This window comes from Phoca vitulina, unplaced genomic scaffold (genome assembly GCF_004348235.1).
Source record: "Phoca vitulina isolate PV1807 unplaced genomic scaffold, GSC_HSeal_1.0 scaffold5, whole genome shotgun sequence".
Lineage (NCBI taxonomy): Eukaryota > Metazoa > Chordata > Mammalia > Carnivora > Phocidae > Phoca > Phoca vitulina.
The window spans coordinates 76,238,608-76,266,337 of NW_022589708.1; the positions used below are offsets into that span (position 1 = coordinate 76,238,608).

The following is a 27,730-nucleotide window of genomic DNA, read 5'->3' on the forward strand; positions in this document are numbered from 1 at the left end:
TCATCTTAAATAGTGGTGAAAGTTCATGAACAAAGATATTTATTGGTCTGTGCACTTTCGAAAAAAATTAAAATACCCTTGTAAGTATCAATAGGGTTGAGTAGCCTAAGACATTTCTTCTCAATGGAAAATTAGGCAGTTATTAGAAATTCAATTTATACAGTGATAATAATGTTGAAAAACACTATGTACCCATAGTAATCATATAAAAACCCCCTTAAATTAATGGTAATGGATAAAAATGTTTTTGTATTGGGGTGTTAGAATTATGTGTAATGTTTGAGCTTCTATCTACTTTTCTGTATTTTCCAGATATTTTTTCATTCCTTTTTTTCTCCCTTTCTTTCGGCCCCACTTCCTTTATTTAATTCCTTCCTTTCTTGCTTCCTTCCTTCCCTCCCTCAGTCCTTCCTTCCCTCATATTTATTGAACATCTATTCTGTGTTAGGACCTCGTTCAGGCTCTGGGAAGCCATCAGCAAACAGAGAAGACATCAATTTCAACTTTGCTTTTGTCAGCAGGTTGGAGAATGGGTTGGGGAGGAGAGAAGTTAGAGGAGGGGCAACAAGTGGGAGGTGATGGTACCAAATCCAGGTCAAAGATGCACATGGACTGCAACAGTTGCTCTGTCCCCCTTTCCTCTCATATAACCTCTTTCTGGATAACTTCATTTTCCTGTTTCATTCAGGCCTTTTCTCAAATGTCAGTTCTTAGAAAGGAATTCTAGGACCATCTTAGCTCTTTTCCTCTCTTATCTTGTCCTGCCCCAACTCCCTCCCCCCACTTTTAAATAGTACTTATCCCTACTTGGCTGACATCATAGGATGAATTTATATATTATTGGTCTATTTGTTTATTGTTGTCTTCCTTCCTTAGAATGCAAGCATGAGATGAGGACTTTGTTTTCATTGTCATTTAGAAATGTGTCCTTTCAGTCTTGTCTGACTGAAAAAGTAAATATTCGTCCATTAACGTTTTCTGGCCTAATCTTATATTGAGTTAGTATTCTCTAATTGATTGTGCTTGCTTGTCCCAACTATGGAAAGAGCTGCATGATTTACAGACTTTCCCTTTTAAATATGGTTATGGAAAGGGATGGAATAGCTGTCTGGGTACTCTATTATTACTGATAACGAGTTCTGAGTAATAGTTTTTGTGCAAGAGGGGGAGAAGTGATAATTGAAAAACAGTAACATCATTTTTTGTGCCAACGCTAAAATTTAATTCTATTCCAGGTATTTAAGCAAGAAGCACCCAAGTTTACTTGTTCAGGACATAGCCTTTGAATTGTTTTAATAGATGTTGCCGCTCCCCCCCCTTTTTTCGATGTATCTCATCTATACCTATGAGAAATAAGCCAGAGGAAAAGACTGATATTTTCTGAAGCTTCATTCAGCTACGTGCACTTTCTTTTTTTTTTTTTTTGGTTGTTGTGTCTCTTTTTAAAAATTTTTTATTGTTATGTTAATCACATACATTACATCATTAGTTTTAGATGTAGTGTTCCCCTACGTGCACTTTCAAATTCCAAGGCAACGTTAGTTACTTTTGGGTGATTCCATCAGCTTTAAGACTCTGGTTTCTGATTTCAAGGAGCTTGTAGCTGTGATGGGAAAACACTTAGGCTACCAACAATAAAAGGTAATGTTGCCAAAATGAGTTACATGTATTTTAACATGTCATAGTATATGTTCACGTATATAATCATCTATTACTTTCTTATTGGCACTCCTTCCTCCAGCAAACTGAATCACTGATCCTACTTTTGTGCCTTAGAAACAAACGGGAAACCGTGAAAGACACTTGCGTTCTGCAATCACCACGTTTCCCGCTGTGCCTAAGAGGCCACCATAAATCTTACTTGGAGATGCTTCCAGAGGTTGAAAGTCTTTAGAGGCGAAGGAGACGTAGGCCCTAGGAACGTCTAGTTCTGCATTTCTCGGTACTGTTGAACTCCACCAGAGAAAATACACGTTCTCCCTCAATGCGTGTTCTGCATACACAATTCAGTGTTTCAGGTCGTCCCGGCCCCCGCGTGGCTGGAGACGCGGGCGGCGCGGGGCGGGGCCTGCAGGCGGGGCGGGGCGCCCACGCCGCTAACGGTCCAGGCGGGCGGTGCCTCCGGGGGCCCTGGAGGCCGGGAGCGCGCCGTCGCTGCCGGCGCTCGCCCCGCCCCCGCGGCCGCGGCTTCCTTTCGCGTTTCCAGCTCGGCTCGTGCCGCTGCTCCCGGGGCTGCCGCTGAGCCCGGCCGGGGCGGCGCCCGCCTGCGCCATGAGGATCCCGCGCTCCGGGCCCGCGCCGGGCCTCTCTGTGCGGCGGCGGCGGCCGTGAGTAGGCGCGACGCGCTGGGGCGGACGCGGGCCGGCGCTCGGCGAGGACGCTCGCGATGGGGGACAGGTAATTCTGCCCGGGCCGGGCCGAGCCCAGGGCCGCGAGGCTCCCCGCCCCCGGGATCCCGGGCTGGAGGGCCTCCACGTGGCCCCAGCTGAAGGTCCTTTTGCCTTTTGCACAGGTGGCTCCGGGTGACTGTCCTCCCCGGCTGCGTGGGCTGCAGGACCGTAGCCGTTCAGGCGTCCTGCACCGTGCGCGACATCAAGGAGCGCATCTTGGCCGAGACGGGCTTCCCGGTGTCGGAGCAGCGGCTGTGGCTCGGCGACAGGGAGGTATGGCCCGTCGATCCCTTCTCCTTAGTAGGACGCTGGGCCCGCCTCTGTGCTCGGGGTTATAGCGAGCGCATCCACTAGCTATCAGTAGGCTCGCTGAGACTGAAACTGAACCGGTTTTATCCTTATGTCCTGGAAGGCAGATGCTCAGTTAATGGTCACCCTGGAAATAATACTTTGTAAATAACATGAACAAAATCACACGGGTATGTTCTCATCATTAGTTGAAATTTTAATTGATTTACCATTTCAGCATTTGTGTCACCCTGCCCCCTGCCCGCCCTTTTGTCTGAATCTTCACTTCCTGAAATTAAGATAGTTTTTCGATCGGCATTATAGTCAGAGGGTTTTTGTTGTGGTTTACTTGTTTTGAAGTGACTTAACCATTACTCATGTTTTTCCCAATTGTGTTGTACATTAAGCTGGAATAATTTTCACCTTTAATGTCTTAGAAGTTTCCCCTCAGTTTTGAATCATAGAAATTTAGGGCTGAAAGGATCTTCAGACTATGTTATAGAAGCTGTTGTTTTGAGGAATACATTCTCATTAAAACTTCTGAGCTGCAAATGAATGAGATCAAAACTTTGGAAGATAGCAGTATTTCATATTGTCATATATATCCTTTAAGGTTAGCGAAAAAACTAAATTTTCTCAAAGGAGGAGTTAAATTTTTACTGAGAATTAACTTATTCTTTGATCCTAAAAATTTATTCACTTTTTATGAGATAAAAGATCATTTCCAGGATTTAAAAGAGGTAAAAATGTTAAACAAATATATAAGGAATACTGAGCCATACAGAATAACGTTTCAAGTGTTGGATTTGTGTCCAATACAAACACTGGTGAAGTACTTGATAACCTGTGATTTTTACTCCCTCAGTGTAATATTGACCTGTGTACCTGGGTCCGTACCATGGTTTCTTGACCACTTAGACACAGATTTCCAGTTAAACTGCTCTTATGTTCCTACACAGCTCAGTCCTCCTTACCAGCTCCCCAAAGTGTTTGGTGGCATGCGGACAGTGACTTGATTGAGGACTTTGGATAGAATTGAGGAGCAAAGCTTGTCATTCTTACTTCTTTTTCTGGGCCCATCTCTGTCCCTTCCTGTGTATACTCTTCTAGTTCTATACCCCCTTCTTTGGTTACTCCTCTGGGTCTGCTTTGTCATTTTGTCCCTTACGTGTGGTCCTACCAAGAGGCTCAGTCGTGGCTCAGTCTTGCCATTAGAAGTGTTTTTGGAGCTATCTGTGCGAAGCATTGATAGTGGAAGGTGAATGTGGCTGTGGGGCATAGAGTGTTTCAGATTGAGTGGATGGGTGGGTGGGGGTCTGGTTAGGAAACTTGTGCTGTCCTGAGCTAGGGAGGTTCTAGATTCTGACTATAGAGATGAAACTGGAAGGAAAGGATGTACAGGAGACTTTGTAAAAGTATAATTATGGCAGTTTGGTACCAAATGGGTGTGCATGTGTGTATGCTTGTGTGCATGTGTGCAGTGTAATGGGGTAGATGTAGAATAAGACAGAAGGTCTTGCCCAGGATATTCACAAGCCTTGAGTCAGACCCAGAAATAATGGAATTCTGAATATGTCAGGGTAGGCAGGAAACAAAAGCTGTTGAGGACTCCTTGTCACTCACTAGTTTTTGTTGGTACTGGACAAAGTAAGCAGTAGACACTTACCCAGTCCTCCATCTTTCTGGGTCTACCATCCCTTTCTCCTTATCTCTTTTGTTTCCCTGGCCTGGAAATGGAATTTTTAAGTTCTTCACTTTACCTCCTGTCTCATGAAGAGACTGAAGCTATTCATTATAGCTGTGCATCTTCCTGATCTTTTTTCCTCTTTTTTTTTTTTTTAAAGATTTTTTATTTATTTATTGACAGAGAGACAGCGAGAGCAGGAACACAAACAGGGGGCATGGGAGAGGGAGAAGCAGGCTTCCCGCTGAGCAGGGAGCCCGATGCGGGGCTTGATCCCAGGACCCTGGGATCATGACCTGAGCCGAAGGCAGACCCTAAGGACTGAGCCACCCAGGTGCCCCTTCCTTTTTCCTCTTGTACCAAATGTGGTCGAGCCTCAAATCAGGAGGTTTGAATTATTAGTTAACCTTCCTGTCTCTTAATTGATCAAAAAATGTCCTTTCTGTCAACTCTTGAATCTTAGAACCTCTTTGTGTCCTTGACCACTGACCAAAGGAAGAAGTGTCAGGAGAGCCAATTGTAATTAATACTGTATTGTTTGTGTAGTAATTTGGAAAGAGTTATTGTTTCATAGTAAATGAAAATGAGCATCTCTGAGGTTTTTGAGGGAGGTTGAGGCTGGCATGGACAGAGATCCACATGTTCAAATCATTTTACAATCACTCTGTTTTAAAATATATGTATAAAGACTGAAATGGGCAACTTTTAAGATTGCATTGCCTCTGGAGATGAATAGGACTAGTGTGACTTTGCTCGGTTGGAGTTTTTTTGGGTCTAGGAAGAAGAGAGGCCCAAGCAAAATCCCTTAATCTTGGCAGACTCAGGAGGAGAAAGCTGATAGCACTGCTGAGGTCAGTTATCTGTGCCACTTTGGGATTCTCTTTGGGAGAATCACTTGCCTGTAGATAGGTCACTGATTACAGTCCACCAAAAGCATTCACAGTCAGACTCACATAGCTGGTTACATCTGTTTTTACTAACATGATTCTGCTCTGTGTCTTCTTCCTTTTCAAGTCTTCTTTAAGACCTGCAGACTTCTTCCTGCAATAAAAATTTCCTTCCTTCCTCCTGTCCTGCCTTTCTTCCTTCAGATGTACCTTAGCTATTACTAAATTGGACCAGTAATCCTTGGCTTATGCATGGCTCTCTTTCAGTAATTAATCAGTTAGTTAATTAACTAACAATAGAATGAACAACCAAGATGACATCCTCCAACTGAAGAACGGGAACACTGTTAATAGTTTATATTTACCTCTGCTTCTCCTCCCCAGCCTGTGTGCCTCTCTTTTTTCCTTTACCCCTTCGTGTTTATTATTTTGTTGCCTGTTTATGTAGTTGTTTTAATAGTTTTATCTTAAGTGTGTGTATGTATGTGTGTATATAATGTACACCTATGTACATATATATCTATATATGTGTGTGTGTATGTCTATAAATATATGACCTGAATGATACACTGTTTACTTCTAGTTGTTTATGAATTTTATAAGAAGCTTGTTATTCCATATGTAGTAACCTGGAATAAGCTTTTTTCACTCAGTATTATGTTATGAATATTCACCCTAAGTTACGTGCAGTTTAGTTAATCCATTTTTCTTTGCTATATGACATTCCACTGTATTAATATGTCATGGAATTGGGTTGTTTCTAAAATTTTTGTGGTTAACAACACAAAATAATTACTGTTTTTAACCCATATCTTCTGTGCAGGGAGTTTTTTCAGGCTTGCTTTAAAGATTCAGTGGGAATATGTATATGAAAGTGCTTTATAAGCTGGGAACTGTCACAACGTGCTCAGATATGTATTTTAGAAATGGGGACTAGAATGATGATACATAGAAAGTAAGGAGACCAGAGGAGTGATTATAAAAATCCAAGAAATATTGGGAGTCTGAGCAATTGGAAATGAGAGAACAAGTTAGGTCTGAGAGAAATTGAGGATGGACTTGCTGGAACCTGGAGGGTAGTTGGATATGTGGTTTGCAGAGAGAGAGAACTTCTCCCCACGGTTCCCTCTAAAGTGAACAGGTAGAAGGTGCTACTGTTAATTGAGTTACAAAGTAAAAATGAGCGATAAGGGTTTGGAAGGAAATCCAGTGAGGTCACTTTTGACAGGTTGAACTTTAGGAACCTTGAAAGGTATCAGTGTGGGATGGGTGGTAGACAGTTGGAAATACTGAATTTTTGATATGGTAAATGATGTCATTCACACCCTGTTGAGGAGTGTAAGTTACGAAGGTGATTCTTCAGGTGAGCTTTTGAGTCATGTTTTGCAGACCATTGACCTGTGGGAGGTCATTCCATAGTAGCACTTGAGTGGACTTCTGGGGAGAAGGTCGATCTGGCTTTGGCTTCTGAGCAGTACACTTCGGAAATGTGAAAAGAATGATTTTATTTATTTTAATGATCCTGATTCATCATAAAAAATTTGTTATTTTATTTTTTTATTTTTTTTTAAATAATTTTATTTGAGAGAGAGACAGAGTGAGAGAGAGAGAGCACAAGCAGGGTGAGGGGCAGAGAGAGAAGCAGACATCCCGCTGAACGGGGAGCCCCATGTGGGGCTCTATCCTGAAACTCCGGGATCATGACCTGAGCCGAAGGCAGACGCTTAACCGACTGAGCCACCCAGGGGTCCCAAAAAATTTAAGTTATTTTAAAGCAGATCTTTATTTGTAATTACTTAAGGAAAAATTCTTTAGGTTTAAGTTAAAATCCTTTAGGTTAAGAAAAATCCTTTTAGTTAAATAGAATTGTTGACTGAGTTTCTGTTTTTTGAAATACTCACTTCTCCAGAGCAACTTATTTCCTGATGAGAACAGTTAACAAGCATTATTTCTTAAGTGAAAAAAAAAATTAAGGTAGTTTCGAATGTACAGATTTAGGAACAATATTGCTTTTCATACATTTTCTTTTCTTTTTTTCAGTTACCTGACTGGATCAAGATTGGAGATCTGACTTTCAAAAATTGTCATCTTTTTGTAAACCTTCAATCAAAAGGCTTGAAAGGGGGAGGTATTACATTGACTTTACCAGGAGCATATGCCATTTTTAGTTGCATAAAGATTACGTTTTAAAAGTGAAATGAAAGTATATTCCATGGGATGGGATGAGGGGGTATCCAGGCTGGAGGAAAGCAAGGGTGGATGGAGCTAGTGAATTATAAGAACGTGTGGGGTATCACACCCTATGCAGCAGAGTCCTGCTGGGTGGGGCTCGGTCCTGGTGGGCACTGTGCCAAAATGATGTTGATGAATTTGTAGTGGTGATTTCATTGTTTTAAGCACAGAGTTCTTTTTTAATGATATACACATTTTTTTTTTCCTGTGCATCTGAGAAGTTAACTTTTCTTTCCCCATCCTCTCTATACTTGCGTTTTACCACCTCTCTGAAGGCAACCGGGTCAGTCAGTTCTAAGAATCTCTCGGTTAGGAAATGCCTAAGGCTATTTGAACCAGACAGCCCCTGGGACATTGACTATGCCAATCTCTGAATAATCAGAACATCGGTTGAGTTTGAGATTATTAACACTGTCATAATAGACACCACTATCTCTGGCTTATTATTTAGTGGCAAAGTACCCACAAAATAATGCCATTTATTTCATTTGCTTTGGAAAATGGCAACAATCCCTGTCCTCACCCCCCATGCTTTTTATTTTTGAATTAATCTTTTGTGATATATAGTCTATTTTTGAACATTTTTTAAAACCTGAATTTTGTAGTTTAATTAAAAGTCTTGAGATTCGATAAATTGAGTCTGCTTTGCTTTCTACTGAGTCTGATTTAGTTTTTTGTACCTGAGTGCTGCAGTAAAATGTATGAAGTCATAACTTGTATAATTTTACTATGTCCTGGAACCAAATAACCCATTGGTAACAGTCATGGGATTTTTTTTCTAAATCATATTTTAAATGTGTTCTGTATTTTAGGTCGATTTGGTCAGACAACTCCACCACTTGTTGACTTTCTCAAGGACATTTTAAGAAGATATCCAGAAGGAGGGCAGATTCTTAAGGTAGGGCATGTGTTGTGTACGTGTGTGAATTTACTTTGGTAAAAATGAGATGGAGTAAAATGAGTTGGAAATCCCAGTAGCGTTTAACTTTGTAAAAATTTTGTTTAGATTTAAATAGCAGTATTTCTTTCCCTCTATGCCTGCAGTGCATATGCTGGATGGGATGGGTTGAAAATGCAGCCATTGTAAATACATGAGGTTTCAGAGGCAGAGGAACTCATTAGGTTGTTGTGTGCTGTGATCAAGCGCAGTGTTGCTCTAAGAACACTCTTTCTGTCATTTTATGTAAGTATATAATGTAATTTTATAAATGGTATGTGAAACATCTTGCAGAGCCTTTATAAACCAGGCAGTTGACCAGACGAACAAAATAATGCAAAACCCACATTCAGGGGCCATGAACACATTCAACTGCTGGACTTAGAGGTTTGCCTTTTAGGAGAATTTATTTCATAGGATAATGATTTTAGTTATTTGTTTCTATTTGAATACACTCATTGAAAACCAAAAGAACCCCAAAACCTGAACAACCATAGAAGAAAGCAATAGTAGAAGATACAGCAAAAATTAGATTTTGTGTTTAAGCCTAATGAGGAAACTCCTTAATTAACCGTAAGAGTAGATCAACTATCATGCATTTTTCTTCTAGTTAATTTATTTAGTGTTTATTGCCTTTAACATCTTGGCCCTCATTTTATTTTTTAGTTTCTAGTTTTCTAGTTTGGTTACTAAGTTTTTAGAGAGTAGGATTAGGTATATTTAATTGAATTTAAGTAGTCATAATCAGATAGGTGCTGATTAGGGGGATTGCTCCATCATTAGTGATTTTATTTTTAAATTTTTTTGTTTTTATTTTTTATTTTTATTTTTATGTTTTTTTGTTTCAGAAGTAGAATTTACTGATTCATCCCTTACATATAACATCCAGTGCTCCTCATAACAAGTGCTCGCTTAATACCCACCACCCATTTAGCCCATCCTCTCATCCACATCCCTCCATCAACCCTGTTTATTCTCTATCATTAAGGGTCTCTTATGGTTTGTTTCCTTTTTTTCCCTTCCAACACATTCATCTGTTTTGTTTCCTAAATTTCACATTTGAGTGAAATCATATGGTATTTGTCTTTCTCTGCCCGACTCATTTTGCTTAGCATAATACACTCTGGCTCCATGCATGTTGTTGCAAATGGCAAGATTTCATTCTTTTTGATGGCTGAGTAACATTCCATTGTATGAATATACCACATTTTCTTTATCCATTCATCAGTTGATGGACACTTGGGCTCTTTTAATAGTTTGGCTATTATTGATAATGCTGCTGTAAACATCGGAGTGCATGTATCCCTTCAAATCTACTTACGGATCCTTTGGGTAAATACCTAGTAGTGCTATTGCTGGATTGTAGGATAGTTCAATTTTTAACTTTTTTAAGGAACCTCCATACTGTTTTCCAGAGTGGCTGCACCAGTTTGCATTCCCACCAACAGTGTAGGAGGGTTCCCCTTTCTCATCCTCGGGAACATCTGTTGTTTCCTGTGTTTTTAATTTTAGCCATTCTGATTGGTGTGAGGTGGTATATCTTTGTGGTTTTGATTTGTATTTCCCTGATGATGAGTGATACGGAGCATGTTTTCATGTGTCTGTTAGCCATCTGGATGTCTTGGGAAAATGTCTACTCATGCCTTCTGCCGATTTCTTAACTGGATTATTTGTTTTTTGGGTGTTGAGTTTGATAAGTTCTTTATAGATTTTGGATGCTAACCCTTTATCAGGTATGTCATTTGCAAATATCTCCTCCCATTCCACAGGCTGCCTTTTAGTTTTGTTGACTGTTTCCTTTGCTGTGCAGCTTTTTATCTTGATGAAGTCCCAGTAGTTCATTTTTGCTTTTGTTTCCCTTTCCTCCGGCAATGTGTCTAGTAAGAAATTGCTACCGCTGAGATCAGAGAGGTTGCTGCCTGTGTTTTCTGCTGGGATTCTGATGGTTTCCTGTCTCACATTTAGGTCTTTCATCCATTTTGAATTTATTTTTGTGTATAGTGGAAGAAAGTGGTCCAGGTTCATTCTTCTGCATGTGGCTGTCCAATTTTCCCAACACCATTTGTTGAAGAGACTGTCTTTTTTCCATTGGATATTCTTTCCTGCTTTGTCAAAGATTAGTTGACCATATAGCTGTGGGTCCGTTTCTGGGTTTTCTATTCTGTTCCATTGATCTGTGTCTGTTCTTGTGCCAGTACCATACTGTCTTGATGATGACAGCTTTGTAATAGAGCTTGACGTTCGGAATTGTGATGCCGCCAGCTTTGGTTTTCTTTTTCAACATTATTTTGGTTATTTGGGGTCTTTTCTGGTTCCATACAAAAATGGTGATGGTGGGGTGCCTGGGTGACTCAGTCAGTTGAGCGTCTTGGTTTTGGCTCAGGTCATGATCTCAGGGTTGTGTGATTAAGCCTTGTGTTGGGCTCCGAGCTCAATGGGGAGTCTGCTTGTGTTTCTCTTCCTCTCCCAACTCACGTGTGTGCACACACTCTCATTCTAAAATAAATAAACCTTAAAAAAGTGCTGGTGATATTTTGATAGGGATTGCATTAAATGTGTAGATTGTTTTGGGTAGTATTGACATTTTAATAATGTTTGTTCTTCCAGCCCATGAGCATGGAATTTTTTCCCATTTCTTTGTGTCCACTTCAATTTCTTTCGTAAGTGTTCTATAGTTTTCAGAGTACAGATCTTTTACCTCTTTGGTTAAGTTTATTCCTAGGTATCTTATGGTTTTTGGTGCAATTATAAATGGAATTGATTCCTTGATTTCTTCTTCTGCTGCTTCATTATTGGTGTATAGAAATGCAACATTGATTTTATATCCTGTGACTTTGCTGAGTTCATGTATTCTAGCAATTTTTTTTTGCAGAGTCTTTCGGGTTTTCTACATAGAGTATCTTGTCTGTAAATAGTGAAAGTTTGACTTCTTCCTTGCCAGTTTGGATGCCTTTTATTTCTTTGTGTTGTCTGATTGCTGAGCCTAAGACTTCCAGTACTATGTTAAATAGTCATGGTGAGACAGGCCATCCCTGTCTTGTTCTAACTATAGGGGAAAATCTCTCAGTTTTTCCCCATTGAGGATGATATTAGCTGTGGGTCTTTGGTATATGGCCTTTATGATGTTGAAGTATATTCCATCTGTCCCTACTTTGTTGAGGGTTTTTATCAAGAATGGCTGCTGTATTTTGTCAAATGCTTTTTCTGCATCTATTGAGAGTACCATATGGTTCTTATCCTTTCTTTCATTAATGTGGTATATCACGTGGTTTGATTTGCGGATATTGAACCACCCCTGCAGCCCAGGAATAAATCCCACTTGATCATGGTGAATAATTCTTTTAATGTATTGTTGGATCCTATTAGGTAGTATCTTGTTGAGAACTTTTGTATCCATTTTCATCAGGGATATTGGCCTGTAATTCTTTTTTTTAATGGGGTCTTTGTCTGATTTTAATCAGAGTAAAGCTGGCCTCAGAGTTTGGAAATTTTCCTTCCATTTCTATATTTTGGAACAGTTTGAAAATAATAGGTATTAATTCTTCTTTGAATGTCTGATAGAATTCCCCTGGGAAGCCATCTGGCCCTGGACTTTTGTTTGTTGGGAGATTTTTGATTACTGATTCAATTTCTTTGCTGGTTATGGATCTGTTCAAATTTTCTATTTCTTCCTGTTTCAGTTTTGGTAGTTTGTATGTTTCTAGGAATATGTCCATTTCTTCTAGATTACTGAGTTTGTTGGCATATACTTTTTCATAATATTCTCATAATTGTTTGTATTTCTGTGGTGTTGGTTCTGATCTCTCCTCTTTCATTTGTGATTTTATTTATTTGGGTCCTTTCTCTTTTCTTTTTGATAAGTCTGGCTAGGGGTTTATTAATTTTATTAATTCTTTCAAAGAACAGCCCTTAGTTTCATTGATCTGTTCGTTTTTTTGTTTGTTTGCTTGTTTCTGTATCATTTATTTCTGCTCAATCTTTATTACTTCCCTTCTTCTGCTGGCTTTAGGCTTTCTTTGCTGTTCTTTTCTACCTCCTTAAGGTGTAAGGTTAGTTTTTGTGAGACTTTTCTTGCTTCTTGAGGTAGTCCTATATTGCAATTTACTTCCCTTTTAGGATTGCCTTTGCTGTATCCCAAAGGTTCTGGACTGTCGTGTTTTCATTTTCATTTGCTTTTGTGTATTTTTTAATTTCTTTTTTAATATCCTGGGTAACCCATTCATTCTTTAGCGGGATATTCTTTAATCTCCATTTTTTGTGGTCTTTCCAAATTTTTTCTTGTTGACTTCAAGTTTCATAGCATTGTGGTCTGAAAATATGCATGGTATCATCTCAGTCTTTCTCTACTGGTTGCGGCCTGATTTGTGACCCAGTATGTGATCTATTCTGGAGAAAGTTCTATGTGCACTCGAAGAGAATGTTGTTCTGCTGCTGGATGAAATGTTCCGAATATATCTGTTAAGTTCATTTGGTCCAGTGTGTCATTCAATGCCATTGTTTCCTTGTTGATTTTCTGCTTATATGATCTGTCCATTAATGTAAGTGGGGTGTTAAAGTCCCCTTACGTTATTGTATTATTATCAATGATTTCCTTTATGTTTGTTAGTAATTGATTTATATGTTTGGGTGCTCCCAAGTTGAGGGCATAAATATTTACAGTTGTTAGATCTTCTTGATGCATAGACCCCTTATTATGATATAATGCCCTTCTTCATCTCTTGTTACAGTCTTTGGTTTAAAATCTCTTTTGTCTGATATAAATATGTCTACTCTGGCTTTCTTTGGTGGCCATTAGCATGACAGATGCTTCTCCACACCCTCACTTTCAATCTGTAGGTGTCTTTAGGTCTAAAAGGAGTCTCTTGTAGGGTTTGCTGTTGGCATTGCCAGAGGATCAGTATAAGCTCTCCTTACTTCTTGTCTGTCCTCACCACTCCCTCCCCTCATTTAGGGTGAATAATACAGGGTAAATTATTGTGTTTTAAAGATCCATCCATTTAAAATATAACCACTTGATTTGGTTTGGTCTAAGCCAGAGCTTCTCCAGGCAGTTGTCATCTGTTGACTTTGCTTTAGACAAGGTCCACAATAAACAAGAGATAATATCTTGAGTTCAGGTTTGATGGTTATGGTGTTGGCTTTAAGAGTTGGACTCTGAAATTATTTCAGAGCCTGGTGCTCCCTTCAAATGGACCAGAGCCCAGCCTGTTTTTGGTAGGCATGCCAAAGTGATTGGGGTTGTTGAGACTGAGGATTTTTTTGTGGCTACCTATGGGTATAAATCTTGTAGTTTGCTCTTTGCTTTCTACGTTGCAGAGGTATGACCACCCATCCACCAAACAAGTAACACTACTACCTTCTTTGTGAGAAAGGAATGAGTCAGTCCTGACTGTGAAGAAGCTTTCAGCTTTAGTGCAGGGGAAAGACAGGTTCATAACCCAACTTCTCAAGAATGCAGAATAATAATCAGTACATACATACATGTTTCCAAAGAGAAAGTAAGTTTGATAAGGAAGTGATAAAGAAAGGTCTGTATTTGGTAACTACTTTGAGAAGAAGGTATCTGTCCCAGAAACAGAACAATCCATGCTGCTTTCAGAAACGGAGTACTTTCTTTTGAATGAAGGCTTTGGGTAGATTGTGAATAAGAGAGTTATAGTCTCAGGATTTGTACTGGGGGCGAGGAGATAGCAAGTTAAAAATCGCATTTTAGGTGTATAATTGGAGAAGGACTCACAAGCTCTCAACCATCCTCTCAATGCTTGTGGCAATTACTTGCAGTCATAGCCCCACCGGATTTAAAGGTAAAGATGCCAATTGTGGGTTTCTGTTACTTAAATGTAATTCTTTTTAAATGTTATAGGTAAATGGGCAGATGAGCAGATTAGTATTAAATATTATTTTTTGGTGTATTTCTTGATTAGGAATTAATTCAGAATGCAGAAGATGCGGGGGCCACAGAAGTTAAATTTTTATATGATGAAACTCAGTATGGAACGGAGACTCTTTGGTCAAAAGATATGGCACAATATCAGGGTAAGAATCAAGAATTAGGAACAAGGTTCGTTTAATGTGTTAACAGGTAATTTTTAGTGTTTTACAATACTCTGATGAATGGTCTAATTACCATGCCTACTGCATTTCTTTGCATACTTAATTCTACTTTTTCAGATGTTTTTCTCTGCTTTTGATGGACGGGAGTCTGTAAGTCAGTATTTTTAGAGAATAAAGAGTAAAAATGTTGAAACTCAAAGTAACAACGTAAACACATAAGCCTCTTATTCTATTCAGTGAACGTGAGTTATATTATTAGCAAGACAGAAGGACACCCTTTCCACATATGTAACACTTCTCTGCATTTTAGAAAGAAGTATTGTTTTCTACTTTTAGGGTACCCTTGACGTGTTTTAATGTGGGTTGGGAAGAAGGATTAAAGGAGACAAGGAAATAAGGACGATGAATGGAAAGACAGTAAGAGAACTATAACCAATCAACTCCTGATACCTCTGCCCTACTCTTTGACGTGCTGTGTTCAAAAGAATGTTCATAACTTTTAGTGCAACTTAAAAGTCAGTAGGATAATATATATGATACAGATGACTACATATGATTATATGTAATAGAATGACTATATATGATGGAAGGTTATTGAAAATAAGAATGATTGATTCAGACTTCCCTGGACAGACTTTTAAAAAGGTGTATGTCCTATATTTTTGAAAAGATGTTTTATGATTTAGGAGAGTAATCAACATTAATTGTTAAATACCTGAACATTGTATATTTAATATTTATTAGAGCTGATATATTCATTCTTTGGTCAGATTGTGATAGGCAAGTTGTACTTGTTTGTTGTGTGAAGACAGTGAGACCTAACACACCAGGAGGCTGCCATTCTAGCCCTGACCCCTCCTGCCTTGGTGATGGGGGCAGGCCGTCTCTCTACCGTTGTCCAGTTTTATAAAGAAAGGAGTATCAAGTCGGGTGTCCTGGTTTTAGGATTCCCTGATTTATTATAACTACTGTTGAAAGATACCAGGTGTGGAGAGGAGGCTCTTGTTTAGGTCCTGATCCTGCACGGGCCCACCACAAGGCATGTCTCCACTGGGCACCGGTTTGCCCAGCGACCACTCCAATCCCCATATTTATGCACCATGATTAAGCAGATGGCTCGGCCCTGCTTAATTTTAGTCTGCTCACCTATAAATGGTAATAAGAACAAAATCTGCCTCCAAGTTACTATTTTTTAAAGATTTTATTTGAGAGCGAGCGAGTGAGAGAGCGCGTGAGCGAGCACAGAGGGAGTGGGAGAAGCAGATTGCTGAGCAGGGAGCCCGACGCGAGGCTCTATCCCAGGACCCCAAGATCATGACCTGAGCAGAAGACAGATGCTTAACTGACTGAGCCACTCAGGTGCCCCTGCCTCCAAGTTATTTTGTGGATTAAATGGGCTCATCTGTGAAAATTTTATGTCCGGTGTCACACTGATATTAATATGTGTGTACTGTAGAGCCATAAAGGTGTGAGGAGATCCTAGAAGTGTTTTGCTTCAAACTCCTACCTAAAGTCTAGGATTTTTTGCTTCCAGCCTTGACTTCACCTCGTTTAAAAAAAAAAATACTTGAAACAAGATTATTTAACTGAATTTGGGCGTAAGTACAGTTGACTCTGGAAGAATGTGGGCGTTAGGGGCGCTGACCCCTGTGTAGTCAAAAATCTGTGTATAACTTCTGACTTCCCCACAACTTAACTACTAACAACCTACTATTGACCAGAAGCATCTTATCCATAACATAGTCAATTAACACATATTTTGTATGCTATATGTATTATGTACTGTATTCTTCCAGTATGGTAAACTAGAGGAAAGAAAATGTTAAAATCATAAGAAAAAGAAAATACATTTACTGAAAAAAATCCGCGTATAATCTGTGCAGTTCAAACCTATGTTGTTCAAGGGTCAGCTGTATACTTAGAGGTAAGCTCTTTAAATTATTATCAGATAAGCTGATTTAAAATAAACTTGGACACATAAAAGTAGGGAGAAATGATCTTTGATACCTTTATTTAACAATATTTGTTGAGGACCCTCCATGCTCTTGCATATTTGAGAATATCTTTCTCTTATGTTCGGATGTGAATGTTGTCTTAACTGATATTATCTTCTTGGATCTTAGTTTTGTTTCCCTTTATTGATACTTAAATTTGCAAAAGAGAACTTTTCAGTCCACCTTGTTTTCTTTTTTATGTAATCAGATGACAAAAGACTCAATCTGTCAAATCAGGTGCATAGAAATGAGGAGATCTCACCCATTTTCACACCAGTAAGGATTTCAAGGATGTGATTAATTAAGAGACACAGTGAAGGAAGTGTGGAGAAGTCTTGGACTCCCAGCACCTCCCGCTAGGTCCATTCATGTGTTGGATACACGTGGGCCTAAGGTTAGCAGAGGTGGCCTCTGAGTGATGGACGCAGGTCATCACCTACACAAAAGGAGCTATTTCATACATCATAAAACGTGCACGGTTTTCTCTGATAATTAAATAGCTTGTGACTTTTTCAGGGAGTTCTGTCTCATAAATCTGTAAATTCCAGGTTTACTTATAATAAGGAAGTTCTAAAAGCATCCACTAGACTCCTCTGCTAGCAGGTAGTGTTAGTGTGTTTGCCAGAGATCTGTCATCAGCATGTTTACAAGGAGATTTGGCTGGCTTCTCTCCCTCTCTCTCTCTCTCTCTCTCTCCCTCCCTCTCCCCCTATTCCTTTTCAAAAGGAGAAAGTAGATTGTAAGCCTGCTGCTCACCTTTCCTTCCCAGATAAATAACTTCTGTTCGAGAAAATTCTCTCAAGAGGTTTATTCTTTTGTTATTTCACTCTCAGAACCAAGAGGCACCTTTTCAATCAGGGTGGATTGGGGTATTTTAAAATTGACCTGCAAGATGGAGGTGGAGATTCAGTGAGATTCAAGATTAAATCACCAGGATGAGTATGATTCCAGAATGAGGATAATCAGATAATACCGTGATTAAAATCTGAAATAAGAACTGGATTATGCCTGCTAGATAAAGAAGCCAGTGAAGAGCGATGCATCGAGCTGCCTCATCCATTTGTCTGCTGGCTGAGGTGGGCTCATCTGAGTGCCACCTGGTTCAGTCACTGACTAGCCGTGTGTCACGCGTGCTCCGGAAGCCGGTGTACATGTGTGTCCGGCAGGCGCGCTCCAGAAGCCTGCATGCACGTGTGTCAGGTGTGCTCTGGAAGCCAATGTACAGAGCAGTTCCATGAACAGGGGTGTTTGCTGCCTGTGTCCTTCTTTCTAGGAGCTCACTGATGGGGTCTGATGGGAGACAGGTAACCTTGGAGAGTGAGGTTGTGAGGAGGAAATTCTTCTTCATTAGAAGCACTACTTTGTTTGAATTTGTAAGAACATGCATCTGTTTTGTAACTTGACAGATGTTTTCTAAAAGCAGCTGGGCCACAGAGGGTTTTTGGGTTGACAGTGGGAAGGAAGGGAGGTCTTCCTCCAGGCTGGCAGCTCTGCTTTGCTCCTGGCATGCCGGGTTACGTGGTGTGTTCCCTGCTGGATTTTTAATTCCCTTCCATAGACCTTCTAGTTATACAAGTTCTTTCTGGATTCTGGCAGAGGTTCACTCTCAGTCCCGGTGTTCAGTGTTGTGAGGTTTTGTGGTCCCTGTTTCTGTGTCTTCATAGGTATTTTTAATGGACGTTTGGAGTAGGCAGAACCAGACACTGTTCACCAGATGCCGTTTCAGACCAGCTACAGTTAGCTGTTGGCAATTAGGATACTTATTTTATTAGGAGAACTATAACAATATTTTGCTAATCATAAATACTTAACATGTCATATACCATAGTCACGGTATGATTACAACAGTCACAGTATCTGACTGTTTCGGGGTTTACTCTGGTGGCATTGTGCTGGGCCCTCATTTGCATTGTGTCATTTGAGCCTCCACACTTCCTTGTGAGGCGATACTATTCTCGTCCTTATTTTACAGACGAGCAGATGGGGACACTGAGCCTTACAGACTTTTGTTTGCTGGAAGTGATGAGCTGATAATGGTAGAGCTGGGTCTGAAATCCGGAGTCCGCTTCAGCCACTGCGTGCTCCTCCTCAGCCCTCGGCAGTCTTGGCTACTTTCCTATCCATTCTTAGTCTGTTACATACAGCACCAGGCCATTTTTGTAAAACAAGCGATAGCCAACATCCCCATATCTGAGCTTGAATTTATAGGCGTGTGAAGAGAGGCTTCTGGGGGGTGCTGGAAGGTTCTCTGTGTTCATTTGGATGAAGGTTCCACAGGTTTATTCGCTTTGTAAGAATTCATCAAGCTGTGCACTTAAGATCTTTGCACTTCATTGTGTGTGTGTTATACTTCAGTAACTTTTTAAAAGAACAATGTTTTTTTTTAAAGATTTTATTTATTTACTTGAGAGAGAGAAAGAGTGCGCACGTGTCTGCATGCGTGCATGAGTGGGGGGAGGGGCAGAGGGAGAAGCAGACTCCCCGCTGAGCAGGGAGCCCCACACGGGACTCGATCCCAGAATCTGAGATCATGACCTGAGCTGAAGGCAGATGCTTAACCAACTGAGCCACACAGGTGCCCCGAAAGAACAATGTTAATTATTTTTAAATATGTTGAATTACTATAGTTGAACATATTCAAAGAATGTTAAGAGATTCTGAAGTTTCAAAAAGTGGTGTTCCAAAAACATTTTGAATTATAAATTCACATTATAAATTCAAATATTTTGAATTACAGAGATAACCTTTTAAAAGAGCTACTTTGAAGACAGGATAGTATTATTCTGAAGTGCTGATTTTAAAATTTGTCACATTAATGATTGTTTTAGTTATACCGGTAATGCCTTGTATAGAAAAATCCAGAGGCTGACAAAAACAAACAGGGTGATTATTAACATGACTAAAGGATTATTTTTCTCTTTATGAAATAATATATTAACAAGGTTTTTTTTAGATAGCAAGTCTCCTTAGTACATTTATAGGTTATCCTGTTTACAAAATGATTTAAATATGCCATTTAGGAAAAAATTTTATAAAGTAATAACTATACTCTTACTTCCTCATTTGCTCTGTGGTTTGGATGTCGAAGTATCATAACATCCTTAATTTTCCCTTTTTGGAGTTTTGGCCAGCAATAATTTTGTTTTTCCTGCTAGTTATTTTTACCATTAGTTTGTGTTTTTACTCTTATTGTGAAAATCGGAATTACAATGCAGAATTCAGTCATTCTATTCACTTCTTTCCATCTTCCCATGGAATAAGCAGTTTTATGTAGAGGAAGCTCTTGACAGAGGACTGAACACCACGGCTTACTTCTTTCTGAATACTGCATGTGCGCTTTCACACGCAGGGCCGGCTTTGTATGTATACAACAATGCAGTTTTCACCCCAGAGGACTGGCATGGCATTCAGGAAATAGCCAGAAGCAGGAAAAAGGACGACCCCCTGAAGGTTGGAAGATTTGGAATTGGGTTTAATTCTGTCTATCATATAACAGGTATAGTATTTGGTTTTTGGGTCATGGTCATGAAAATTATTTTAACCTATATTTTGTAATTTATTTGGTTAACTTTGGAGATGATACTTTTAAAAGGCATCTTTTCCAAATTCTCTGATGGTGGCAAGAAGTATGCCAGTGAATTATCCATGTTTTCTAAAGTTACCATTGTCGGTACACCAAAGCTTCATCATGTGATGCTAAATATTAATGTCGTGATCTGGTGGGATCAGTGTAATATTATATGTTAAGTCATTTTACATGAAGTTTGAAATGTAACTCTTCAAATGCCTATTCAAATTAGTACTACTCTAAAAATTTTTACACTGAATATCTTTGAGTCAGACAAATGGATTTTCACAGATTTTCTTGTACATATTTTTAAATATTAGGAGATTAAAGAGGAAAGTATAATACTCAGTGGAATTGAATAACGAACAAAGTGAAGATCTTTGATTCTGGTTTCTCAGCATTTTCCTGATAAAAGTTTTACTCTTCTTAAACTTTTGAGTATTTTAAAGATTACTTTGAAATCATGTTTTGAATCTAGAAAGAATATGAGGATTCCAGTTTGTGGTTACAATAGGAAGTACTTTAAACTCTTGGTGTAGACATCTCTAAGAGTAGATGGCTATTCTTCCAGAGTCAAAGCTCTCAGTATTTACTGTAGTTTGTGCTAAAAAAGTTTTTTTCATGGAATTGGCACTTGCAGTGGTTTAGTTTCCAACTCTGTTTGTATTTTGAACTTGCAGGAGGAGAGACTGAGCTGGCTGGCAGAGCTGTAGCTATAGCGAGGGTAACCCTATGACTTACTGTTCAAACCGGAGCACTCATCAGGGTGGAAGAGGGTGGTGTCATTCTCAAACCGCTGGCCTGAACTGGGACTGCCCTTGCCTAGTGGGACGTTGGGTCACCCTCACTATAGCCCAATTTTAGTAAGCCTCTATTTTGATTGCATTTATATTATTATAATCTATTGTGTAACTTAAATCATACATTAAATCATATCTCACAGTATTATGTAACAGTTATACATGAACGTTAACATTGATATGTTCAACCATTTGTGAGTTACCCCTCAGGTCTGTGGAAGTTTTAAAATTTTATGGGGGCACATACATGAATTGCCTAAGTGCGGAGACTGTCGTACAGGAATGAACTGTTCAGTCAGAGGGTCAAGCTGACTGCCAACATCTGCGCATCACTGTGGGTTTGTTTGTTCCCCGTTGGTGAAGGAGCATGTTTATGTGGGACAGTATTAACTGGAGTGCTGTGCTCTAATCTGAGGCTTTGCAGAGGTCATGCATCATGCTTTACAACTGTCAGGAATCTTTCTGACATAATTTCAGTAATGGGAGTGCAGACGTGATGTAAAGGGAGCGCAGATGAGAGTGCCATCCCACCATGTTGTTGATGGATTTAGTGGCTGGGTTGGTGGACATCACATTTCCTACTTAAAATACCTGGAAGCTTAGGAATCTGTGGTGTGACAGCTCGGCCTGGTGTTGATGACCATAAATATTAACGTGCATCTTGCATGAAGGTTAGGTGCTAAAGTTAGCATGTGAGGCAAAACACGTCACAATTACTCTCAGGAAGTCCTTAGAAAGGCACCATGGTGAAGAATTTCTCTAAGTACAGAGCATCTGACATACTTAGTTTTTCTGCCTCTGTCGAAATATTCTGTCTGTGGTTGAGAAGCAGGTGAAACAGTTGCTGTTGGTTTTAGGAGGCATGCCGTATAAAAAATACGTCTCTTGCAGCACTGCTCTTGGGTTCCACGTGGTGAGGTGTGCTCGGCGTGAGAAGCGAACCAGGGGGGCTTGTTGTAGCCTCACCCCAGGGCCTTTGCCTACCGAGTAACGTGGTGGGCAGAGTCACCTGCGCTCTGATTTCTCTCCCCCACTTTTCGGAGAATCTGTGGTTGAAGTGTTTATTTTGAGTGTAGGATGCAACTCTGTATAATTGGGTTCAGGTGGCTGTGGGGGCTGAGTATAAATATCCAGATACTCTTTACATGTGGTAAGTGTTTCGTAGGTGTTTGAAGATTTATCTTATGTTTTCACAGTAATCCTTAAAGTTTCTCTGCCTGGTACTTACTGAATCAAAAGAGAAATCATTAGATTTCATGTTCAGAGAATTAAATTTCTGAGCTAAATTTAGTTTGTTTTTAGATAAATCTGTGTTAGAGTCACTTTATGGTTTATGCTTTTCCACATACACTGTTTTGATAGTAATTGTACATTGTAATTATAATTGTCCATTAAATTTCAGAGTTGATCATGACTGTTGAATTTTTCTTTGCAGATGTTCCTTGTATATTTAGTGGTGACCAGATTGGGATGCTAGATCCTCATCAAACCCTTTTTGGTCCACATGAATCAGGCCAATGTTGGAATCTCAAAGATGACAGCAAAGAAATTAGTGAACTTTCAGACCAGTTTGCACCGTTTATTGGCATTTTTGGAAGCACCAAGGAAACGTTTGTAAATGCCAATTTTCCAGGAACGTTTTTCCGTTTCCCTCTCCGCCTACAACCTTCCCAGCTGAGTAGTAACCTCTACAACAAGCAGAAGGTTCTTGAGTTGTTTGAATCTTTCAGGGCAGATGCAGACACAGTGCTGCTCTTCCTGAAAAGTGTGCAGGATGTCTCCTTACACATCCGAGAGGCCGATGGAACCGACAGACTGGTGTTTAGGGTAACTGCTAGTGAGAACAAGGCCCTGAAACATGAGCGGCCCAATTCTGTAAAGATCCTGGAAACTGCTATAAGTAACTATTGTAAAAAGATTCCAAGCAATAGCATAACCTGTGTAACATATCACTTAAATATAGTTTTAGAAGATGAGAGTACTAAGGACGCACAAAAAACATCTTGGCTGGTGTGTAACAGTGTGGGTGGGCGAGGGATTAGTGGTAAACTTGATTCTTTAGCTGATGAACTGAAATTTGTCCCAATCATTGGAATAGCCATGTCTTTATTGAGAGATGATGAAGAAAAAGGAGCAACAGCTGATTTCCCAGGAAAAGCCTTCTGCTTTCTTCCTTTGCCGCCGGGTGAGGAGAGCAAAACAGGCCTCCCGGTTCACATCAGCGGGTTCTTTGGCCTGACTGACAATCGCAGAAGCATAAAGTGGCGAGAGCTGGACCAGTGGAGAGACCCGGCAGCCTTGTGGAATGAATTTCTTGTTGTGAACGTCGTCCCTAAAGCCTACGCGACTCTGATCTTAGATTCCATAAAACGTCTCGAGACAGAAAGGAGCTCCGATTTTCCCTTGTCAGTTGACATCATCTATAAGCTTTGGCCCGACACAAGCAAAGTCAAGGTGCGCTGGCGGCCCGTGTTGGAGCCTCTGTTCAACGAGCTGTTCCAGAACGCGGTCCTGTATTCCATTAGCAACGACTGGGTCAAGTTGGAGCAGGCCTACTTCTCAGAACTGGACGAAAGTTTGGAATACACAAAAACCGTGCTCGACTACCTCCAGAGCTCAGGGAAGCAGATTGTCAAGGTGCCGGCCAATCTCGCTGCCGCCGTTCAGCTCGCTGCCTCCAGCGCCAAGCCTGTGAGGAAGGTGACGCCCGCGTGGGTGCGGCAGGTGCTGAGGAAGTCCCCACACCCGGGCGATGCCCAAGGCAAGCTTCACCTTCTGGAATTCGTGCTTTCTGACCAAGCTTACAGTGAACTGCTGGGGTTGGAGCTGCTACCTTTACAAAATGGAAATTTTGTGCCCTTCTCCTCATCTGTATCAGATCAAGATGTTATTTATATTACCTCAGAAGACTATCCAAGGTAGAGCTCACGCTTCTGCCATGCTTGTTTCCTCCCCCCTCCCCCACGCACATCCGGAATCCTTTATTGTGAGATCCGTCAGTCACCATCAGGGTAGACTTTATAGTCAGGAAGACTTCTGCAGAAATACTTCGTTAAGATACGAAAGGGTATATTTTTACATTCTAAAGTGAAAGTGCATTCAGATGTCGATCAGCCAAAAAGTTATCAAACAGTTGTTTCTCTTGGAAATCCCAATAACAGGACACTGAAAACAATGGTTCTAAGCGCTAATAATGAAGTAAGATGGAGTCGATAATGAATTATGTTGATAAAATTGAATTTAATGAGAGAGAATAGTACATTAAGGAACTCTTTATAACTGAGGATGTGTATGACATCTCAGAAAATAAAGTTAATTTCATTCTAAGATGTTTAGACTATTGTGAACTTGGATATGGTGCATGATGCCACCATGTTTTAAAGTGAAGTCTAGATAATATTCGGATCAAAAAGTATTGCAGTGTGATTTGGTACGTGCGTTATAATTTATGGAAAATAGTACATTTAACTGATTTGAAATTACGTAATTGAATTTCTTTATCTTAGAATTGTTAGAAGGTTGTAATTGCTGTGTTTCTTTCACTTTTTAGGTCCCTTTTCCCAGGTCTTGAAGGAAGGTTCATTTTGGATAGCTTGAAGCCCCACCTTATAGCTGCTTTAAAGGAAGCTGCCCAAACCCGAGGTATTATAGTTGCTTAGTTTTTTTTTCTTTTTTAAATAAACCTATTGATAAAAATATAAATAGTTTTTATAAGTTTTCTGTGAAGTTGAACCAATATGAAATTGCCAAGAGTTATCCATTCTAGACCTATAAGTCAACAATTTCAGATGGTTCAACCTAATGTAATTATTTTATTTTAAGGCATTTCAGTGCTAGATTCGGACATCTAAAAGAATCCAAAGGTGATACTTTATTTCAAAACCTCGCCTGTCACAGTAGGGTGGTGTACATTTAGGGTAATTTCTTACACAGCTTTTTTTTTTTTTTTTTTTTTTTTTAAAGATTTTATTTATTTGTCAGAGAGAGCGAGAGAGCGCAAGCAGGGGGAATGGCAGGCAGAGGGAAAAGCAGGCTCTCCGCTGAGCAAGGAGTCCGATGTGGGACTCGATCCCAGGACCCTGGGATCATGACCTGACCGAAAGCAGAGGCTTAACCGACTGAGCCACCCAAGTGTCCCTTGCACAGCTTTTTAATGCTTTCCCATTTCCTTTCTCACGTGAACCCCAGTCTCATATCTTGTACCCCTTTTAGTAGTGAGCACAGCTGTTGTTGGTTGGATCGCACAGAGGAAGGACAAGGTCAGAAGCTCCTGTGTGCCTGGAGCTCAGGGCTTGCACCTGCCAGCCTTGTTGTGTCACCCACACCACCCAGTCCTCCAGAGGTTCTTGTGGCTGTGCTGGTTCGGCTCCAAGGATTGCAGACTGAGGGCAGTGTCAGGAAAGGGAACTCTTGAGGTCTTGGCAAAAGATGGGTGTCCTTTATTGAGAATTCTTTTTAGGAAAAGACAGAGTGGTCTGGGGGGAAAAAACAGCATGGGTCTTAATAGTATCTTTCAGCTTTTGCGAGCATCCTTTCCCTTATAAAACCATTGTCTGAACTCTAAGTTAGGTACCGGCCTGAAAAATTCTGGATTTTTCCCATCGGTTAAGGTTATAAGGTATATTTTTTGTGCTGTGTCTTTTATAGCATATGCTGTTTTCTTTTGAAGGATAATGACTAAAGGAAAAGTTGCTATTCATTATACATATTTATTCATTTAAATAAAAGTGAAAAGAGTTGGAATGGGGGAGGCGAACTAAGGATGAGCCCAGGTGGGACAAAAGGAAGAAGAGTCTGCAGTGCTGTTACCATACGGATCTGTAACTGTGAGCCAGGAAGTGGACATTGATCTTTCCACTATCTAGATGATTCACCTAGTTGGGAATGGTCTTCAAAGTAGCCTTTTTGGGAGTCTAAACTCGGATTCCTATAACTGCTGTTCTGTGCTCCAAAATTTTAGAAATCCTTATTTTTTGAAATCTGTATCATAGTCTTGTATAAAAACTTTACATTGTAATATAATGCACATACAGAAAAGTACACATATCATAAATGTAGGCTCAATGAAATTTTACAAACAGAACACACCTAGGTCAAAACCCAGAAGATTTCCCACACCCAGACACCATCTCAGGCCTTCTCCGGTCCTATCCACTCACACCGTGATCCTGGCATTTAGTAGCACAGATGAGCTCAGCTAGTTATTGTGCTTTCTGGAAGGGGAATCATGCAGTGTGTGCTGTGTGTTTCTTTGACTTACTCTTATCCATCCAGGTTGTCTGATTGTAGATCCTTCTTTCTCATTGTGTGATGTATTACTTTCTTTTGAAGAGAATGTTTTTGTTAATGGCCAGTAGTTTCTCAGGTGGATATGGATTTGGAAATCAGCCCAGTTATTCAAGTTATTCAGAACCAAATCAGGTGCAGGGGGTACAAGTCCAACAGAATAATACTGCTTTTACTCAGAACTTTTCAGATACCTTCTTCTCAGGGTATGACCACAACTTGTTTGTCTAGCCTCAGGTGGATGGGGGTACCTTTTGTTATATTTTTAGAATGAGTTAAACTTATACATTTACTTAGGTGATTTGACATTTTTATAAAGTTGAGTCTTCCCACTTTGTGTGTCTTTTCATTTTCTCATCTGTGGTTTCTGATTTGTTATTTTGGGATTATACCATAAGCACTGTTTTGTCTCTGGTTCTTGGTTAATTTTCTCTGGACTAACGAGATGGATCGAGTTGACTGTTTTTGTTTGTCACCCATAATGTGTAGCTCGGTTCTCCCAGAAATTGTCTTCAGGGTCACTTTTCTTTATATCAGTTTAAGTTTAGGCTACCATTCTCATGATTATTTAGTAATCCTGACCTCTGGCCTTTTCAGTATTTTATTTGGCCATATGGTGATGGGTAACTGCCTCCGGGGCATCTTAGTTCCAGGCAAAAATTACTTTTTGATATTTGTTTGTTGCCTTGAACAGTTTTAATGTTTTGGGAGCATTATGATGTGGAGGCTGATGAGGACGCAGTAAGTGATGCCCTTGCTTTGCTTTTCTGAGAGCTGAGTCGGAGAAGAGATGCCCAGAGAGGAGTTCAGCAGATAAACGTCACAGATCACTCCCTGACGTCCTGATAATTCTGGTGTTGGAGATCATGGCTGATGGCAGGCGGCTTGCTTCTGCTGTTGCCTAGCACAGTGTGGAGGAGCCACCCCTGACGGCTTCTTGGCATCATGCAGGTTCTTTTCTGAAGTGACCGATCAGATATGCTATTCCACGTTCTGGTGGTGTGGGGCAGACGGAGGGCATTAGTGAGTGTGGGAGAACAGAGGCCATGTGCTATTTATGGAGCTCCCTTCATATGGTAGGGAACATCACACATAAACAACATTTGATTTTTTATTTATTATTTTATCTTTTTTTGCTCTAAATAATGATTATGTGGCTGTTTTGCTGACATAGAGCGCTGTGGACTTCTGTTTACTGATTATCGGTAACAACCGATTGCCCAGTTTTGAAAGTACTGCTGCCTAGAATTGAAACATGAGGTTTTTTTCTCTACAGTGGGTAATTCTCTAATTTCATTGCTCGGGTAAAATCTGTCTTATTATTTGATAGTTTTACTTGTATCCCATTTAGAATCCTGAGCTAAATATTAAGTAACTGCTTGTATTTTCACTGTTTGCCTCCACTGCCCCTTCACTGTTAGCTTTAAACATTGTTTCAAACTTTCCCTTTTTTGGGGAAAACAGAACAAACTTGACTTCGATTCCTTTTCTTGCATTCTGTCCTGGTCCAGCTTCTAGAAAGAGTAGGATATGCTTATGGTCTGTACCTCCTCCTCCTCATCTATTATCACTGCAAATGAACCTTTGCTTCTGCTAGATTTCCAATAAAA

The 27,730-nt window shown here is 40.1% G+C and overlaps 1 protein-coding gene across 7 annotated transcripts in view; it reads left to right on the forward strand.

Annotated features, from left to right (window-relative positions):
• SACS (sacsin molecular chaperone) overlaps positions 1 to 27,730 on the forward strand; it is a 96,760-nt gene that overhangs the window by 47,756 nt on the left and 21,274 nt on the right. For 5 of the 7 annotated variants that reach the window (XM_032403343.1, XM_032403341.1, XM_032403347.1 and 2 more), the window contains 7 exons: positions 2,513 to 2,663; positions 7,290 to 7,377; positions 8,294 to 8,379; positions 14,343 to 14,454; positions 19,816 to 19,962; positions 22,270 to 23,752; positions 24,385 to 24,476. In XM_032403343.1, coding sequence (XP_032259234.1) covers positions 2,513 to 2,663; positions 7,290 to 7,377; positions 8,294 to 8,379; positions 14,343 to 14,454; positions 19,816 to 19,962; positions 22,270 to 23,752; positions 24,385 to 24,476 — 2,159 coding nt within the window. Of the gene's footprint in view, positions 1 to 2,255; positions 2,398 to 2,512; positions 2,664 to 7,289; positions 7,378 to 8,293; positions 8,380 to 14,342; positions 14,455 to 19,815; positions 19,963 to 20,785; positions 20,898 to 22,269; positions 23,753 to 24,384; positions 24,477 to 27,730 lie in introns of those variants that run through there. The other 2 variants (XM_032403346.1, XM_032403348.1) reach the window with 2 other exon arrangements.